The sequence below is a fragment of the Schistosoma haematobium genome, chromosome 7, assembly GCF_000699445.3.
Source record: "Schistosoma haematobium chromosome 7, whole genome shotgun sequence".
Classification (NCBI taxonomy): domain Eukaryota; kingdom Metazoa; phylum Platyhelminthes; class Trematoda; order Strigeidida; family Schistosomatidae; genus Schistosoma; species Schistosoma haematobium.
Genome location: NC_067202.1, coordinates 2,614,641 through 2,635,233, shown reverse-complemented (window position 1 = coordinate 2,635,233; position 20,593 = coordinate 2,614,641). Strand labels below are relative to the sequence as shown.

The 20,593-nt window shown below is 36.4% G+C and overlaps 1 protein-coding gene across 2 annotated transcripts; it reads right to left on the bottom strand.

Moving 5' to 3' along the window:
- Window positions 1-4,134: 4,134 nt before the first annotated feature.
- On the bottom strand, window positions 4,135-18,845 carry WIPF3 (WAS WASL interacting protein, member 3; the record flags this gene model as incomplete). Of its 2 annotated transcripts, XM_012945854.3 has the most annotated exons (5): window positions 4,135-7,703; window positions 9,707-10,133; window positions 10,576-11,016; window positions 15,488-15,810; window positions 18,390-18,570. In XM_012945854.3, 5 exons carry the CDS (start codon window positions 18,568-18,570, stop codon window positions 7,663-7,665), a joined length of 1,413 nt encoding a protein of 470 aa, XP_012801308.1. In that variant the 3' UTR covers window positions 4,135-7,662. The 2 variants fall into 2 exon arrangements, with proteins under 2 accessions (XP_012801308.1, XP_051064221.1); XM_051217798.1 differs by having other exon boundaries at window positions 4,135-15,810; window positions 18,390-18,845.
- Between the last annotated feature and the right edge of the window lie 1,748 nt (window positions 18,846-20,593).

Below are 20,593 nucleotides of genomic sequence, written 5' to 3'. Positions count from 1 at the left end.
GACTTCATTCCATTTCATCTCTCTCATCGATCTACAGTTGTCGTTTCCGTTGGTCACCATAAATGTTTAGTTACTACCTACCAACCAGTTTGTTGATATAATGATTGATCACTGAGTAATGACCAATGTTCCGTACGTGGATTCCTTCTTAATGTTAAACGAATTCTATGGATCACGTTTCAACTTAACCACTAGTTTAGGTGACTCGATATCGTGTAAGCCATGTTGAACTGCAAATTGTTAATTGGAAGTGATAGACATGATACCCTGTACCTAGGTTTCATGCTGATTGCTACTCGTCAGTAAGGTATACTGTTATATTGAACGAACCGAAGCTCTCATTGGTATACCCTCTGACTGTGAAGCTCAATGGCACTGGGTGGAACCAGCCAGGGAACACCAGTTCCCTAATGATTACGGGTGCACCTTGCTGACAAGTACCAAAAAGCACGAAAACTGGGTACACAGTTTCCTACCAACTACCCGCAACTACCGATATATATGGTAGATCGATACCAAGATGTTTGCTTTACAGGTTAAAGTGTACTCATTCTATATGACCACATTAATATATTACGTCATTTTTTTACGCTGTTATTGTCGCAAAAACATTAAAACCATTCACAATAACGAACTTTGTCACTTATTTTGAAAACTTCATCATTTGTGTAAGATAAATGGAATATGAATGAAATCAGCAAGTACGAACTAATTATCGACTTGTTAATGTTACTTCAATTCTATCCAGAGAAAAAATGTAACGTGGTCACTACTTAATGTGAAGGTGATCGATCAGTTTTTTTGTGTCATCTGATACATATTAACAAGAGGTCGATTATAGCCTAAATGGATCAGTGACAAAACTTGTGAATTTGACACTAGGCGATTTAAGTTCGATTCCCATTGACAACACTAACTCTCCAGATATGTCTTTCTGAAGTGTGAAATTTAGAGGGAAAACTATATACATGTCTGTTAAATTCATATTGTGGTGAAATTTTGTGAAATTTTGGAAACAAGTTTCATTCTATTCACCTGTTATTAGTTGGATTCACTTGGATTACAAATGCAGAAACTTGAGCCTACTAAGTGTTGTCGTAGCTTGCTTGAATTTTCACATTGATGTTTAGGACTGCTATTGATCAGTCTCTTATTGGAATATGTGCATACCGTGCATATTGTATTGGTATTATCTTAATTCACAAGCATTATAAACAAAGATGGATGATGGTTGGCAATGAAATTCAAGACACGCGTTTCGTCCTATTCAGGACTCGTCAGTTGGATGTACCTGTATCTCAGAGTTGATGTTCACTCTGGGACTCCAACCAAGTACCGTTCGCTTCAAACGTCATCACGTTATCCGCTTAGTTACTGAGTCCTGATAGCCACTAGCTTGTGCAATGAGATGAAGTTTAAATTCACTTGGTATTGTTTACTTGAATCTACCGATTGGTGTTTAGGACTTCAGTTGATCAGTCTTCATAAAATATGTCTAAAACTTCTTTCATAATTAAGCATGTATGATGTTAATAATGATAAATGTATAAGATCTTTTAATACAAAATAATATAGGAAATTAATAGTAATTCATTTATCAAGAAGATTAAAAGGATAAATGTACCTTTGTTAGTTATGATCGATTTTAATGAGATCCGATCACGTATTCTACAAAAAAAAGTGAAAAGAAAAACAACGTCTTTATTCCATTCTCAACTCTAGGCGAACATGATTGTTAAAATGAATTATTTGTATTAGGAAAACCCCTACGTTCATTTAGTAAATATGACTTTTTATAACGAGCATTCCATTCACTCCAGAGGTGCTTCTGTTACACAATTATTGATGAAAACGGTGGATCTGATGAAGATGTGAAGGCGTGGATCGGCAAAGCAAGAACAGAATATCTACAACTGAAGAACACCTGGAACTCAAAACAACTGTCAACCAACACGAAGGTCAGAATTTTCAATACAAATGTCAACACAGTTCTACTATATGGGGTGGAAACCTGGAGAACTATGAAAACCATCATCCAGAAGATACAAGTGTTTATTAACAGTTGTCTACACAAAATACTTCGGATCTGTTGGGCAGATACTATTAGCAACAAACCACTGTGGGAGAGAACAAACCAGATTCCAGCGGAGGAAGAAATCAGGAAGGAGTGCTGGAAGTGAATAGGACACACATTGAGGAAAGCACTCAACTGTGTCACAGGGTAAGTCCTCAATCCAAATCCTCAAGGTCAAAGGCGAATAGGAAGATCAAAGAACACATTACACCGAGAAATTGAGACATACATGAGAAGAATGAACAAGAATTGGAAAAAAGGGCCCATGGCAGAGTGGGTTAAAGAATGCTAGTCGGCAGCCTATGCTTCATTGGGGGTAACAGGCGTAAGTAAGCTAGTAAGAATTTCATAACAGATAAATATAAGACTAACAAGGTAACTTTTATTAAAATCTACATAGATATTAAACTTATTCTTGTGTATGATATAAATCTACATAACTTGTGAATAAATTGTATCAATGGAAAAACTTATAAGAATCCATACTTATTCACTTCGCTGATTATGTTCCAATATTATTATAACGTTAGAGAGATCTCGGTGTATTTCAATGATTATACAAGATATAATTGAATTATATCATCATTAGTAAAGATATTTAGGACTGAATTCTGATTAGTCTTTGTTGACATATATAAGTTCTATGCAGATTGACTCGTTTTAATAGTTATAGATAAACTGTGGAATCTAAGATGTATGTTTTGTCCTATTTCGGATTCATCAATAGAATGAATTTGTAATACAGTTTTGATGATCATACTAGATTTCACATCCCATATCAAATAGTAACGCGTTGTCTATTAAGTCTAGTTAATTCTAAATCATACTAACCACAAGGTAAACTTTTTTGTCTGGAGAATAAGTTATTAATTATCTAGACTTAGTAGTTCAATATTAACTTCCAGTGTACATCCAGCTGATACGTTTAGAATTGGACAACTAAACAATGTAATTATCTTTAATCCTTATTATATTCAATAACATATAACAATTGAAATCTATTTGTATCAGAAAGGGTTTTTGTGGATATTATGGTCATTTCAATAGTCGAGATCATGAGTCCCACAATAGGACGAGACGGTCGCCGAATGCGTCCAGGTTTTCCATAGTGATCTAACTTTAATTGGCTCATGATCTCAACTATTGAAATATATTTATTCAATTTGATCAAATGATCACATGTGATCATGGCGAAATTATAATTCATGAACAAACCAACCAGGTATAAGATAACAGGTCATGAATTTTGGTGCGAAATTCATTCATCCATTTGGTTAAATAGCGTTTTGGCATTTCAACTGTTGTCAGTTCGTGATGAAAACTTCAAATCTAATTCCTAACCTTAACCATCAATTGTAAATCATAATTCTAATTCTTCATGATGGTTTATAACCTTCATTTGGTCCTGGTTATTAGGTGAACACTCTCAAGGTCACTTTAGCATCACTCAAGAGTCGTCCATAGATTATAGTCTCACTGTTATTTGCTATTCTTATTTGTGAATCCATTACGTGTATGAGTATACCTGCAAATTGATGAGTTATAATTAAACATTTACATAAATAGATAATAGTTTTATTATTATAAATCAGACGAAATATCAGTGTTTTATAACGATTTAAAACTTAACTCTGCCAATTACAATATGGTTGCTCAGGTTATATACACAAACTCGGGTTAGAAAGAACTATGGATACTCTTCTATGATAGATGGTTGAGGGTGGTCGATAGGAAGCCGTGAAGCTAGCTTTCGCCCTGTTTGGTACTCATCAGTAAGGGAGATGATGCTCTCTAGTGGATTCGAATCCGCAATATAGACTGTGAAGCTAATGACAAGTGCCAAATAGCATGGAACCTAAGTTTAGGATATTCTGTCAACCATATCTAACCACCCAATATGTCAATATGGCGCACACGATGTCAAGTCACTGAGACTAGTGGCTACGTTGAAACTCGGTCGATAAAATTCGAAAACTAAAGGATCATACGGAAATGAAATTGGTTTCCACTCAGTAATCAATTGATTGTCTAGTCAACAAAATGCACTTTTTGTACTCCTTGCGTAACAAGATAAGAATTGCTTATCTAGTCTGGAAAAGAAATACTAGAGGTTTGATTATAAACAAAAATATGTTGAGTATCGTGAGAGGCACGCAGTTGACACCGACATGTTACCACTTCTTTATTGTCTTCAGAGACTGCTGGGATGAGTTTCAAAGCAGTTATCAATTCAGTAGAAGTTCATTGATCTTTCCAAACGTTTTGAATTAAACCGAAGAAAATGCTTTTTCTTGGCGGATATGAATAAAAAACAGTATTAGTATTGCTAGTTTCATCAATAGTATAACATGATCACAGAGCCCAAGAGACAATTGTCTAAGGCCAGTATCACGCAACTTTTTGTCATCAGACCAAGGAACGATAGAGGGTGTGCCACTCTTTAATCAGGTTTTTTTCTAACCAATTAGATTATTTGTTACCCCCTAAACATTGTATATAATGTTACACAAGCTAGTGGCTATTTGAACTCGAAGACTAAGTAGACAGTGTGCTAGACGTTCAAAGTAGAACACTGGGTTCGAGTCCCAAAAAGAACATGGACACGGGCGGATAAACATCCGGCTGACGAGCCTCAAATAGGAAGAATTGCACGTACCAGACTCAACTGCCAACCATTATCCAACTCTGCTTGAAAATGGCTGTATCCAGTACTTTTAAAACCCTAAATAAGGATCTTATTTATAACTTTGACAGTACGGTTTCCGTTTGGTAAAATGAAACTATGCAATATAAAGCCTGGGGAAAGATACAGTTATGAATACTCATTTTATACCACTAATGAACCTTGAACAATGTATGTAACTTTTGTTTGATAAAACTAATTCTTTCCGAGAGTAATTATGAGGGTCATCTACAAATCGATTATTCTAAAACACTCCATTAATCCTATTATGGTTCATACATGATTATTCCTGTTTGACATAAGATAAACTGAAGATAATTCTCTTATCACAATAAGTCATTATATTTAGATAAAGTAACTAGTGTGATTGAATTTAATGAGTCTAATTGTTATCGAAACAAAGAATCTGAATAAAAAAGCTAGTTTATTACGTTTTGTAAAGATTGAATTCATAGGTTGTTTTCGGAGCAGATTGCTCTTAATTGAGATACCATTGCAAAACAGGAAGCTTTATATAGCTGTTTCGCCTTGGAATGATAGTCCACAGAATTGTACAACTATGATCCCATCAGGAATCCAACTGAGGACCTTCAGGTCTTAAATTGAATGTTTAATCACAATAAACATTGAACCAGCTTTTAATGGTATGATTTCGACTTTCCTCAATGTGAGATATAGTGCAACGTCTATCTAGTGACGATAGTGACCACTGTTTCACTCCCGAAATGTTTGAACCCTACGAATCACATCTCATTCCCTGTGGGTGACCTAACAAAGATCAGTCCCTGACAAACAGAACCTACGAACTGGTCATTTATTTATCTACTCATTGTTTGATCATTTTCATATTCAGCTGAGACAAGATCAAGAGACAAAACTCTTCTGTTAAGTGATAAAAAATCACTACATGAAGTAAGACACAAATGATATTCACCGAAACAACGAAGGCTGAGCAATTAGAACATCTAGCTTAAACAAGGGTAGCAAAATTTTTGGTGACCATTTACAAAAAAATGAATTGCCAACTAAAAGCTATTTAATTCTCCAAGTGAACCAAAACACAAAAGTTCAACATGAGCTCCATTTAAGCGATTGTGTACAATGCTAGTGCACTAGAAAGTTAGCCACAAAGCTTTAACTTATGTGAAGGCTAGATAAAAAGAGTAATCCTGATAGTATGTTTCATAGTTGATTGATTTTATTCGCATGAAGAGATTGTTTTTTTTTTGGTTTATAACACAAAGCAACCATAGTAAAACAACGATTGAAAACCAGCAAGCATTGGACAGTTATTTCGTCCCAGTTTGGAACCCCTCAGTGGTGCTCAAACACAAAAAGACCAGGGTTCGGACACGGGACTCATGGGTTTGTCGATGGACACTTAATCTTTAAACCAGTGAATCAGCATATATTAGTTTACATTTGCAACTGCAACAGATCCAACAATTTTCCAATATCATTGGTGGTTCACTGCCTCACACCAGGCATAGTTGAACTCCACTGGTTACAGTTTCCTATCAGAACTCTGGAATTTACATTTCGAAACTAGTCAGTTGTTGAATAGTTCCTATTCTAGGATGAAAAATCTATCCAATGTTTCCTCTCTGTGATTTACACCATAAAACTAAAGACTCAAACAACATTCCATGCATACTCATCATTCAAGTATGTGAAACAACTTGGGAATGATGTGTGAGGCGAAGGAACAGAATAGAACACAAGTGTAAATTCTTCCAATTTTCCTTCACATCCTAACCCACACTTCATCTCCCCACACAAGAAAAAAAAGAAAACTAAATGCAATAACAAAACTAAACTAAGCTGGCAATTTTTTCAAAAAAAGACTAATTTAAAAGCCAAAACGAAAAACAAAAGACATAAAAAACAAGAAAGAAAATATTATTATTATTATTATTATTATTATTATTATTATTATTATTATTTCTTATGAATCGTCGTGGTCTTCTGGATACTGATCCTCATGAACACAACACTGGTAGTCGTTTGTACCTTTTTCTCAATGAATATTACATGAAACAATACATATTACGTAATAAAATAATGATAGCAATAAGAAGTGTAAAACAAGAAGTCTTTTATAAAAAAGGAAAACAAGTCAACAACAATTGAAACACAGATTGTATGACAAGTTTCTGATGGGATAGAATGGAAGACGTTTCCGTGATGTCAATCATTACATCTATCTATCTATCTATCTATATATGGCGTATATATGTGTATATATGAGAATATACTTGAATAAGTGAAGAATTACTCTTCTAGATCACAGACTATTCTGTTTATAGTTTGTTTGTTTGTTTGTTTTTTCTCAAACAGATACAACTTGAACTAAATGATGAAGATATAGGATTAGTAAATAAATGGAAAGGGGATACTATTGAGACTGCCAATATTATTATTATTATTATTATTATTATTACTGGTACTAAAAGTACACAAGATGTACCGCACATATATATATATATATGTACGGACGCCAGTAGTACTTGTGTACAATACGCTGTTTTGAAGCATGGAAAATGTAGTATTGTAAAAGAAAAAGCAGAAGGATAGAAACAATTTGTCTCTCTCTGTCTCTCAAAAAAAGCAACCTCAATTAAGAAAATAAAATGAACAGTACAGAAAAAGAGGAGAAGTCAGTCAAGGGAAATTAGAATTAATCACAATTTGTAATTTGTATGAATGGTTTTCTTTTATGAATCACTATATATATATATATATATATATATATATATATATATATACTACTATTCTTAGTAGTATTGAAATCGGCAAGGGAACACACCAAATACAGGTAAATATTTTTGCCATTTATTTGTTGTCAATCGAATTTGAAAGATTTTAAAAAAAAACATAAAAATTGATTCAAGTCAAAGAAGAGTTTTTAGTAATTTCTTGGTGCTGCAGGAGCCACTCGATAAGGCACTATAATTGAAGAGAGACAGAGAGAGAAATATATAAAAATCAACATAGGGAATTAATTATACATTGAAAATTATATGAAAACAGTCCAACCGAAGTAGATGGTTTTCTTAGGGGGCCACACTCGGAACCTTCAACTTAAAGGTCTGATCTACAAGACAGTGGAGAAACGTAAGGAGATGCAGTCCCATTGTGGTCGGTGACCAACAATTGGTTCATACGCCATTTGTTCCTTCAGGATACTGGAGCCCATGTGCACCATTAGTTTGGAATCACAGTTTTCCAACTACCCTAGGTGGACTCTCCGTGTCCACTAACCCCATTAAAGCGTCGAACGTTCGCTTTTCATCCTCTAAATTTTGTAAACAACACCCCCGCCACAAGAAGGCAGTGAGTAAAACTTCCCTGGCAGTGGTTGTATGCACGTGGCCATGTGAGAGCATTTCGAGAGGGAGAGCTGACTTTCCCCACCCTCAGTCATACCAGGGCATTTAGGGACCAGGTGATCAGTTGATAACTTGAAACTGTTATGAAGGATAGATATATAGGACTGACATCTGTTGATCTACTACAACTCCTAAGATTGGGTTCTAAAGATAGTATGACTCAGTGACTTAAAACGTTAATATACATGACTCAAAATAGAATCATTTGATGAGTTCTGATGAAATTCTTTTTTACACTCTTTGTAAAACGCAGAGTAACTCAATTAATTTGATTATGTCGTTAACTGAACTGTATCATCTAATACACACTATTGTTGTTCCATCACTCTTTTCTTCATTATATTCCCCCACCCTCATTTTTTCCTTCACATTATTTTGTGTGCCTCATTTTATTGCTGAATTTTAGGTTTATTAAACAAGTTACTTATTTACAACCTGAGACAAACAACTTGAACATCCATTTTTATTGTGACATTTAATGTTGTGAGTTTGAATTCTACAATGTGGAGTATCGGTTTCTTCATTGTTACTAAACACACAAACTTGTTGACGATTGCCGCCTACCATGAAACCTAAATCACGTCAGTTTCCTATTGATCAAGAAGTCTAGCCTCTCCGAGTCGACGATTCAGACAACTCTTTGTATTTGATCATCGTCGTCTCTGAAGGATTGCTGACATTCAGTAACAATACCATGTCAGTGATGTAGAATTTCGTTAATGTGTGCTGGGGTACAGTGACGACAATTTGATTAGTGTCACTATCCTGAAAAACAAGTTTCTGTTATTTGAACGTGTGCTTAAAATGTCGTCCCAGTGAATTCCATATCGTGTATTAGCCGCCAACCCTGGGACTGGTTGGAGAAAGCAGTGAGATGGTCAGTTTATGACATGGTACCATGATATGAAAGAAAACTGTACAGAACTGTCATCTATCAGCCCTTCACGATACCCTAGTTGGGGTTTTAGACATAGTGTTACAAGGTGACTTGAGACGTTATCAAGCTTAGAATAGAAGTTAGTCGTGATCGTACAGTAATTTTACCTGACGTTTTTTCATAAAAGTAGGAGGGACTTCTTTAACTGAAAGAATTCCTTTTTTTGATTGAGACCATGAATCAATTGATGTCAGACCACGATGGAAAATCTGGAAGCACTGGACGGACGTTTCGTCCTAGTATGAGACTCCACGATCCTGATGGCGGGATTCGAACCCAAGGCCTTCGGTCTTGCGCGCGAACGCTTAACCATTAGACCACTAAGCCGGCATCCAACGGTGTTAATGTCTAGCCTCAACTAATCCACGAAATTGAGAAACACATCCACCATTGTTTTTAGTGAGTTACTATCTCGCAATTGACCCGGTTGAACCCCACTGGTCACGGCTTCTCAATAGAACTCCACGAAATACCTCTTGAAGCCAGTCACTAGTGAGCATATGTTGATTAATATCAGGAGGGTTTTGTGGATATTATAGTAATTTTAACAGTTGAGATCATGAGTCAATTGAATATAGTTAAGTTAACCATTAAGGGAAATCTAATCACATAAATAAGCTTACCTTGATTACGGTAATTGTCGTTGATGTTATTACTGTTATTCATACTACTATTAATACTACCAACACGATAAGTTTTAGGACCATGATATGATTTTGGAACAGGAACACTTCCAATATCAGGAAAAGTAAAACGACTTTCAAAATGACGAACAAGACTAGTGATATTATTATCATAATTGTAATTGTCCATTGAAGATAATGATGGTTGTTGAAGTGGTGGTGGTGGAGGCGGTGGTGTTGGATGTGCACGTGAATTCATTGTATAATTGTTCATATCATACACAGATGAAGGTAAATATGGATTTATATTAGATGGTGCACATGGCAAATCAGTTAAGCTTCCATTAATATTTGATGAAATACGTATCACTTTAGTTGATTGACCAACAGGTATACCATTTACATCTGAGTTTGTTGAGCCGGCGCGCTTTATGTCGGAATAAAACAAAACAGAAACATCAGATGCACGTCAACTTGTCAATTGAAATATCAGTCAAAAATTTAATATTATTCGTTATCGGTTAATGAACTGCATTAAATGCACACTGCAAAAGGAAAGAAATCACACAAATCAAAACTGTACTGTTGTTTGTAAGTAAAGCCGTAATATTTAACAACAACAACAAAAATGTGTAAATCGTGAACACCAATAAAATGGAATGTTGTTTTTTCAACAAACAATCAAGTATACAATACAATAAGTGAAGAAAGAAGCGGAATCAACAACGACGAAGTGAAACATATATATATATATATCGACATAAGTTATGAAATTTTATCCTGTTAAAAACGATTTTAAAAAAAAAGGTTTGTAACTAAAAGGAAAAAAAACCGTATAGACAGATAGATTTATGCACACAACTACCTACCTGATATCGATTTGAACTACTTTGTTTCCGTCGTGGAGAACGTCCAGATGGAGGTGGAGGTATAGTAGTAGTAGTAGTACCATTCAGATTATTAACAGTATTATTACTATTACTAACATTAATGTTATTTTCATGTACATTAGCTGCACTTCCTAACTGAAGAGGAGTTACTCGTGTTGGTTGTGATGAGGGTGATGCTGACGATGTTGATGATGCTGGTATTGAAGAAAGCATTATAACTTGTACAGGTGAACTTGGAACAACAGGTGGTGTTGGTTGATTATCTTCAGATGGTTTTTTATAAAAACTGTACCTAGGATAACTATTATTATTATTGTGAGACGAAGAATTAGAATTGCTCTTTGAAATCGACGGTCTGGCAGGAGTTGGGGGCGGAGGAGCCGCTGCCGGTGCTGGTACTGATGATCCATTACGAACGGCCTTCACACACAAATGTAGACAGATAAATTGGCTGAATAAGTATACACATACACACACACTAAGCGCAAGTGAATTTAGATGTATCCAAAAAACAACAGTGCATAGTTATTAGGGAGAGCGAAAAGATGTAAACATATATCTTGTGCAATCAAACTAAGTTACTTAGGTAATAAAGCGTACCGCAATTTAATATAAACTATCATTAGTTAGACAGTGAGGAATAAAAACCACACGAGTATATATTCCTTAAACTATATATATATATGGCTATTGTTATGATAATTATTAATGAAATTGTTAGTTAGTTTGACAGGAGTAGATTAAGAAAAGTGAATATATGTATTCTGCCTAGAAATGATGATAATAAACATTTTGAAAGGTGAAGCAAACTGTTCACACACATCCCATAAAAAAACAGGGTGTTCGAGCACCAAGACGTTGAATCCAGCAACCATGTAAATATTTGGAAACCGAAGAGGGGGGTAATTAGATAGGTTTATTGAGTAAAATATTATCCACATCAGAAATCGAATACACAAAACACTAAACTACAATTGCAAAAGTAGGATAATAAATAATAATTACTTCTTAAAATAACCAAAAAGACACCTTCCATTGACCAGCAGGAACTACTATTACAATCAGAAATTCAAATGAACTGATTATCTGGAGAAGTATGACAAAAGCCTTGTAATGATACCCTAGTACAAAAAAACATATCAATTTTGGTTGAAAGGTCTCGTGAAGATGAATTTTAATTTGTACGTTGTATCTGTTACAGATTGATTTCAGATGAAGAGTGTCACCGAAAGTCATTGAGTATTAAACAGCTGCCTAGTTCTAGTATGGGATTATTACTGAGTAGTGTGAACCTGAAACTATATCAGGGGTCGAACGTAAGACTTGTAGGTTTTATAGTGAGCGTGTCACCATCTAGACAGTTGAGTTGATATAGAATGATTTACATGTCTAGCTTTAATTAGTTCAAGAGGTAATGAGACGATCGATCACTAATTCAGTGATAAGTCATGATATAATATTAATTAAAAGTAAATATTATCTGAATAACATGTAGGAATTCATGTTCATACATACAGTTATGCAGACGAAGACTCATTTTAAAGTACAATAGATTTACATAAATGTCATCTGTTCCTAAGTCTAGTTGTATTTACATTTAAATGACCTAATTAATCTACTGAATTTTGTTATTGTTCAATGTGACGCAGCATTCAAAGACTGTAAACCCTAGCACAGTTTGACATTTGCTTTTAGGTTTACTGTTTTTGTTTTCTTCTCTCGTGTATTTTTTTATTGCATAGTTTTATTGTGAGAAATTAGTTCACTTCATTTTTGAATGAAAAGTTTGTTTTAAAAATGTAACCATAACTTGGAAAAGCACCAATAATTGAAGTAATAAAAATATTCTAGCGAATAATTAAATGAAGTAGCAAGCAATGTCTGATATGCAACATTAGATGGTATATTATGGCATGCAACGAAATATCTACAGACATACAAGTCAAGACAACAAATCAGTTTACTTTTTGATGGAGTTTTGTTCTCTGAGCTGGATGGTTTAGTTGCGGAGCTTTCATCGTTCTTCTGAACGAGATTATCAGCACAAACTTCAGTAAGAACCAATCAACGTCGAGGTGTACAGAACAAGCTGTGAAACGCATATGGAGAGATTCGAACACTTCACTTCTATCTGAAGTTTGTGCTGATGATGTCGTTCAGAAGAACGACGAAAGCTCCGCGACCAAACCATCCAGCTCAGAGAACAAAACTCGACCAAAATCATCCACCTGAGCTACAAATCTTCTCCATCATCTCAAAATCAGTTTACGGAATTCATTGGCTGATGGGACAAAACATATCAAAAAGTATGCAATTTAAGTTAAATGGGGAAACCTCGGTTGCACAGTGGAATAATTACATTTCATTTTCTGTATCTTTCTACAAATATTGGGGTTAAGTATCATTTCTAACTTTCCATTTATCAACCTTATTTATTCGTTCTTTAACTGTATTCATCACGATGAGCCTACCATAGCAATTACAATTATTTCGTCTCTTTTTCTTAATTTGTTAATTCCCTTTTTCGTTATGATGATGTGGGATATAGGTGACAAGGAGATAGGGTTTGATTATGAACAAGGTGATCGTATTTGCTGTTGGAGGTATGAGGGCGATTATTACTTCCCCGGTGCCCATACTGAATGAATATCTCTTATAAATGAACCTAGAAAGTAAACCGGGTTAATATTGGTGTTAGCGACTTAGGAGCATTACTCCAGAGCCAAAAGGATTACTGTTTAAGGGCGGTCACACACTGTCTTCTTTTAGTAGTTCTGGATGAGTCAGCTCCATTGGTTTAGGCCCTCACTATCGGAGAAATAAATCTGTGAGTCAAGGCAAAGTGCAACATTTTTATGACCAACATTTCCTAACCCCTTCTTTCTATTGTGAGAAGGCTATATAGTAGATGTTGTTTGTTTGGCCGTTACACTGCTATACAGTCAGTAACAAAACTTCGCTCTCGGGGCATGAGTTTGCTGCTTTTAGTCTAACCACTATCCAACCAACCTGCATGGCATGGTAGGACCTAAAGGAACGAATGTTCCAGCCAATCTAAATAGATTAGCTCACTATGATATGTATCCTCGACCACCACATCAAGGTAGCAGCTGCGAAAGACAAACGGAAAATGACAATCGATCTAATTGGTTTATGATGTGTACACTACATAAACCATTCAATTTGCTTGGCTCATGTTCACATTTCAGTTTATTCGGTTTACCCCACACCATTCAAAAAAGACCCTTGAGAATGATCTCCACGTACATGCTAAAGTGAACCGGCCAGCACAAATAGCATCTAAACTATTTTACATGACCGTTACAACTATCAAACTACTCTACTGATTTCCTACTGTCAGTCATCACTAATGTGGGACCTAGCACAAATGTTTGTATCAGTTATTTGTGTCATACCTCACAAGTCAGTGTGCAGTGAAACAGAAAATTAACAGAATGAAAAACATAGATGATGTAAAATAGTGTCAGAAACATTTTAAAGTATGAAATGATGCTAAGCTCGGAATTTCGAAGAAGAAAGTCAAGAACGTAAACATTTACCACATTGTGATCCGTAACGTTTCACGGTTGTCTAATTTGGGTACATATACACGCGCCTCTTATACGATTTATCAAATCTGCCACGTAAGGGAACTAGAAATAACTAAGGGGCAGTGGTTGGCAACCTGAATAAAATGTACATGAATTATGAGTAAATATACATATTTTCCTTCAACCCTGACGAGAACATATAGGTTGAGAACTTTACTAGAGGAGTAATCAACACATCCTACAACAGTGTATCCTGCCTACGATTTCCAACCTACCATTTGACCCTGATATGACATGTGATATATTTAAATAAACTCAACCCATCGAGACCATTTTGAATCGTCACTTAACCTTACTAACCACTTATTAGGACTGTCCTGTGGATCTCAAGTAGACTTGAAATTATAAATGTGGTTCAGCCCATCAGTCAATCACTTCGCAGGTCAATATCATGTCCTCATTTGTTAACCAAAAAATTTCCCCGATAATAATACTATCCCAATCACCGTTGTGCAGTACACGGCAAGAGGAGGGAGGAGTATGTACGTCTCGAAGACCCAAAGCGATAACGGTTAGTAAACCTATTAATGATTAGGGTCGTAATTCCTTTGGATGTTTGAAGTGATTACGTTGCGTTTTGTTGGAGCTAATGTGACAAACCAATTAGATGAAAACTCACCAACACGCTTAAATACCCCACTCAGATAAATTATAAACATGAAATATCAGCATAGGATTTTGTGGAGGTTGTGGAATTTTCATAGTTTAAATCACGAACTAATCTTAGTCATACAATCACTAAAAACCAGGGAGCACTGGATGACTGTTTAGTCTTATTATGAGACGTTGCAGCAGTGCCCATTGACGACCTCGCACCCGGGAATCTAACCCAGGACGCTCGGTCTCACACGAGGATGCTTAACCTTCAGGACGCTGGCGAGTCCCACACTAAGACGAAACGACCGTTCAGTGTTTCCAAGCTTTTAGCAGTGGCCCAACTAAGATCAGTTTGTGATTTAAAGCATAAGAATACGAAATAATCATAAAACATTACCATATATCTGATAAGTTAGCGAACCTTATAACTCTCGTAAAATTCATTCCACTTTACTGCTAACTATCTAAAGACACTATTCAGCTACTTTAATAACTAGAAAAAAGTTCAATCTCAGACTAGTTTGGTACTTTACTTAACATAATATATAATCGCATGTATTAAGTTTTAATTACACTACAAGTCAACAAACAGGAAAAATGACCGAATATTTCTAAAGTCATCCATATTATAACAATAAGAGGTTTACAGCGTAAAACTAAATGAATGAAGAAGTCTTGCTTACTGTAGCATTATTATTTGCCGTTGGAGCCGAATGTTGATAAAGCGTATAAGGAGTAGTTGACAACGAGTAGTTATTCTGAGCTACAGACGCTGCAGTAGACGGAGATAAGGGAGGGGGAGGGGGAGGCGCAGGACTTTTCACGTGCCCATAACTAGATGGTTTTGTGGATAAATTCTGCACCGTATTATTACGCCCAACATCTGCCGAACTAACAGATTTCAATTTTGGTACACCATTTGCAAAAATATTTGAAAGACCAACAGGTGGGAGATTTCCACTAGCAGGTGCTGGTAGACCTGAAGCACTGTCTTCATTATTTTGATCTTGATAAACAAATAATAAGTAACAGAAGCGGTAAAAGCAGAAAAATATATTTCCAATAAGAATTTGTACAAATATATATTTCGAAAAGAAACAACGAACTAAAAGTGAATATCAATAAACGTGTATATTAATAATTACCAAGATTTATTAAGCGTTAACAATAAGGGATGTAGACTCCAAGAAAACTGATGCACGCATGTACGACCATGTGCCATTACAATCCAAGCAGTTGGACGCAAACTACTTGTAAATAAGACTACTAAATGTAAAATGCTCTTAAGATCTATAGTTGGCTTGTGTCCTATATAAAGGTTGAAAACCGTACCTTAATGGCCACTAGCTAGTGTGAAATACAGAAATACTAGGAAGTTAGTATTCCGCAAATAATTTTGAGCCCCTTCCTTAAAATAGTCACTCAGTAATAACGTGGAACTTCGTACGTACGTACATCAGTTCGAGTTGCCATACCACATTAGCACAGAGATCCTTAAAATAATGCTGAAATAGTAGCGAATTGTGTATAGATTTTTAATTCATAGTGTGGCAACAATGTAAAAGGTTTTCCTTTGGGTGATGTGGATTAATATTTTGTCGACCTGCTTCAGTTTGGGCACCCGGGCAATATCACAGCCCTCACACATATCAAATGAGATTTGTGTGGCGCATATGTATTTAGTGCCTCCTTGTACCATTATCTGTGTTGAAATAAATAAATAAATAATATTTTGTCGATCTAAATTGTAAATACGAGCGCCTACAAACACAAAAATACCACAAAAACAATTCCAACTAGACATCTAACCAAGTGAAATATCTTTAATAACAATTGGTAGGTGGTTTTAAGACGATAAGGAAAATTCTGTGATGTGAAATTTAGTTTCTATATTTTTTTATCAGTAATTCTTATGATAATATACGCAACACGACCAAATCGCCAAATATGTACAAAATGATCCACCAGGCTCGAAATCATGCTTCTTGAGTGAAAGCAAACAATACTACTCAGCTGACTTGAGGGAATTAAGATCGATTAGAACATAAGGATTAACCGTTGAGTGATCCCAAAGCTCTCATAGATTTCCTCAAAGATATGTGAAACTACACTTTTAGCCACATGTTTTAAACTTCTGTGAATTAATGATATGAAAACTTTAGAATTTGTTCAATTCATCACGGAATTAGCTAGTCACGTTAAGTGAAATTCACGAAAAAACGTCAAATCTCAAACTGGTTATTTACCATCTGGAAAGATGGTTAATCAGTTAATAAGGACACTAAAAATGGCAAGAATTTATATCGGTAAACATTACCACACTTTATTTGAAAACAAGACAGAATTATCTGGGTAAAAACGGAAAAGTAATCATACCAAAGGTAATGGTCAAGGAAATATAAAATAACATAATTCATGAGTAGATGAGACTAGAGAAAGGGGGGTGTAGAGACTTAGAACACTTATAATTTAAAGGAAACTCGAGGATAAATGAATCTGAAGCACTGTATATCACAAGACTTAAACAACACTCAGTCTTATTCAACGTCTTTATTAGCTTTCAGTCTCCAATTAATTATCATCAAAGTAGAGCGTGGTACGGACATGGGTTAACCCGCTGCCGTACGACATTAGCATAACAAGATGAAACCAACAAAAAATAGCAAGAGATCGAAATGATGTAGCAGCAAAAATAATGATAAAGACTAAACGTTGAGAATATGGTTCGGGAAGACAAAATGAAAAGATATACATTAGAAAGAATGTTGGAACTCAAGATTGAAAAGAATATAGAGAGTGGATATGAGCTCTTGTGAACGATTATAAGTTACATCATCCGAAACTTTCAACCACTGATCCTCGTTATCACGTGATTGATGACCAGGTAATCTATATCTACCAACGTGGCTCATATTAACTGTCAATAACTTTGTGAACTGATGCAACGTGATGATTCAACCGCCCCACGCCTTTTTCCAGCTTCTAAGCCAACAAACATCACCTATAGAGGCAGATATTTGAGGTCATACGCAAGACACTTTCAAATATTGTCTAACTGCTTCTCGTCAATATGTCAGGGGTATTCATTTCAATTTTAACTATTTGTGCGGCAAGCACCAACCTACAACGTTGCAGAACATTATATCTACGACCCTTAAATCTTACTCCAGATATTTTGAAACTTTGTGTAATAGACCATAAAAGATTCTCAGGTTACACTTGTGTTAAGCTAAACAGTAAGATATAACGCCAACTATGCGAAAAATGAGGGACCATCAGAAACTTCCTGAAACTTTACTACGGCCTGTGATCAGAATTTGGTTTCACCTTACTTTCGTCACCCGGATAGCCCAACGAAAATGTTGACTACACATATACTACATGAGTTTCTTGCATGTTGATTCGAATACGTATTCTCAATGTGTGAAGCGATAAGGCAAGCATAACTACTGTTTTAAAGTCACTAGAAGTGACCACCTTAAGGCGGTCATTACTCATTTGTTTACAGCGATTTTGTGAATCATTTACAGATTAAATCGAATCTATGTACAGATGATACTACAATCCAAAAAAGTATGAGCTAACCTGTTGGTTTCGACCCAAGAGGAGCACTCCTATCCTTCTTTTCAGAATCTGGAACTTTTCTAAGAGTTCGGCCGGCCCTAATATCAGCCAAAAACGCCGGACCCGAAGAGTCGCAGGCCTGTTTTGGTGGTGGCCTGATAGATTTAATCTGAGGAGGAGGTGGTGGGGGAGGGACAGACATTATGTTGACTCGTTGAATACGACAAAATAATCAAGCAGGTCAACCGAACCGACAAGGTCAAATTTACAATATGCCGCGACATGTTCACTTGTCCAAATGGATCAAATGGTTGTGGACGGAATAGAAGAAGCTTGCGCTTAACAAGCTTCCGTGTCTAGTAGCAGGGGATCACCAAATCCTCCAGGCAGGAACCTAGGTATGTTAACAATAAAAGAGGAAAAGAAATTGGTAAATCACAGTGTGATGCTGTCCTTGGTCCTTAAGGATAGGTCAAGTTGCCTCTTGAAGGACTCCTGAGAAGTCGCTTGGACTAGCTCGGCCGGCAGCGAATTCCAGCTTTTGACAACTCTTAGGGAGTAGAAGTTATGTCTACATTCCGTTTTGCTATGTTGTGTCTCCAGTTTCTAGGTGTTACCCCTTAAGTTATTATTTGAACTAAGCTTAAGTAGGTGTTTAAGAGGATGTCCACAAGTGTTGAGAATACTATAAGCCATTAATAGATCACCTCTAAGACGCCTATACTCTAATGGGTAAAGGTTAAGTGAATGGAGGCGTTCTTCGTAAGGTTTAGATTTGAGTCCTCGAACTGATTTCGGGGCTCGCCGTTGGATACGCACCAAAGTGACCTTGTACTTTTGGAGTGAGGGGGGGAGTACTATGTTTCCGTACTCTAAATGTGGACGGATGAAACTATTGAAGATTGTGTGGAAAGTTCGTCCGTCAAACTGTCCAAAAATGCGCTTCAACGTTACCAGTGCAAGGTTTGCCCAGAAGGCATTTTTGTCACAGTTAGCGTAAGACTTTAAATCATGGGGCACCAGGACTCCTAAATCTTTTTCGACTTGAGATACTACTAGAGAGGAGTTTCCTAAGTTGTAACTGTAGTTTGCGACATGTCGCAGATGGACTACTTTACACTTTGAAGTGTTAAAGGTAAGTCCGTTATCGTCTGCCCAACTTTGAAGTCGAGTCAGATCCTCCTGAAGTAACTGTATATCGTCTTGGTTGCGTATCTCTCTCCAAATTTTCACGTCGTCGGCAAAAAGTAATAAGTCTGACGTTACCTGTTGAGGAAGATCGTTTATGTAGATCGAGTAGAGAAGAGGCCCCAGCACTGAGCCCTGGGGGAACCCACTAGGACATTCCATAGCCTGAGATAAAGTGAAATTAACCCTAACCTTAAAGTGTCGATTTTTTAGGTATGAAGTAAGCCAATCGATTAGAGGTGGTTTGATACCTAGTCGTTTGAGCTTATTGATAAGACACAAGTGGTTAACCTTATCAAAAGCTTTTGAGAAATCAAGGTAAATGATATCAACCTTTCCCTTGCGGTCGAGGATGCTTGTCCATCTGTCCACTGAAGTCAGCAGGTTGGTTATACAAGAGTAACCCTTCCTGAAACCATACTGTTGGGGTGAGAAGAAATTTAAGGACAGTAGATAGTCGTTTAAACCGTCGCACATCAGGGACTCCATGAGTTTTGAAGGTAATGACAGAAGAGCCACCGGTCGATAACTTGGAGGTTCATTGAGTCGACCTCCTTTGAAAATTGGTGTGATGTGAACCAACTTCCAATTTTCCGGTAATTTGCCTCGGCTAAGCGAGTGTGAAAACATCACGCTAAGCGGCGTTGCCAGGATTGAGGCTGCCTCCCTCAGTATGGCAGGGTGAACCGTATCCGGGCCAGGAGAAGTATCTAGTCTTAAGTGCTGCAATTTCCGGAACACCAAGTAAGCGCTTAGGTCCACTTCGGAAAGTCCTGTGGAATTGCAGATGAAACTGTCGTCAGTAAAGTTGATGTCGGCCGATTGAAATTTCTGAGAGTAATGTGCCGCCAGAAGGCTAGCGGCGTCGCCATCGTTGTTGGTCGGCCCGTTAAGACCTAGCAGTTGAGAAACTCCTGTTTTAGCTTGACGAAGAGAGGCCGCATATCAGAATAGGCTTCTAGGGCTAGAGGCAAATTTGTCCATAAGCTTTGTTTGGTACTGAAGCCCATCTTCTCTTATAGCCTTCGTGTATATGT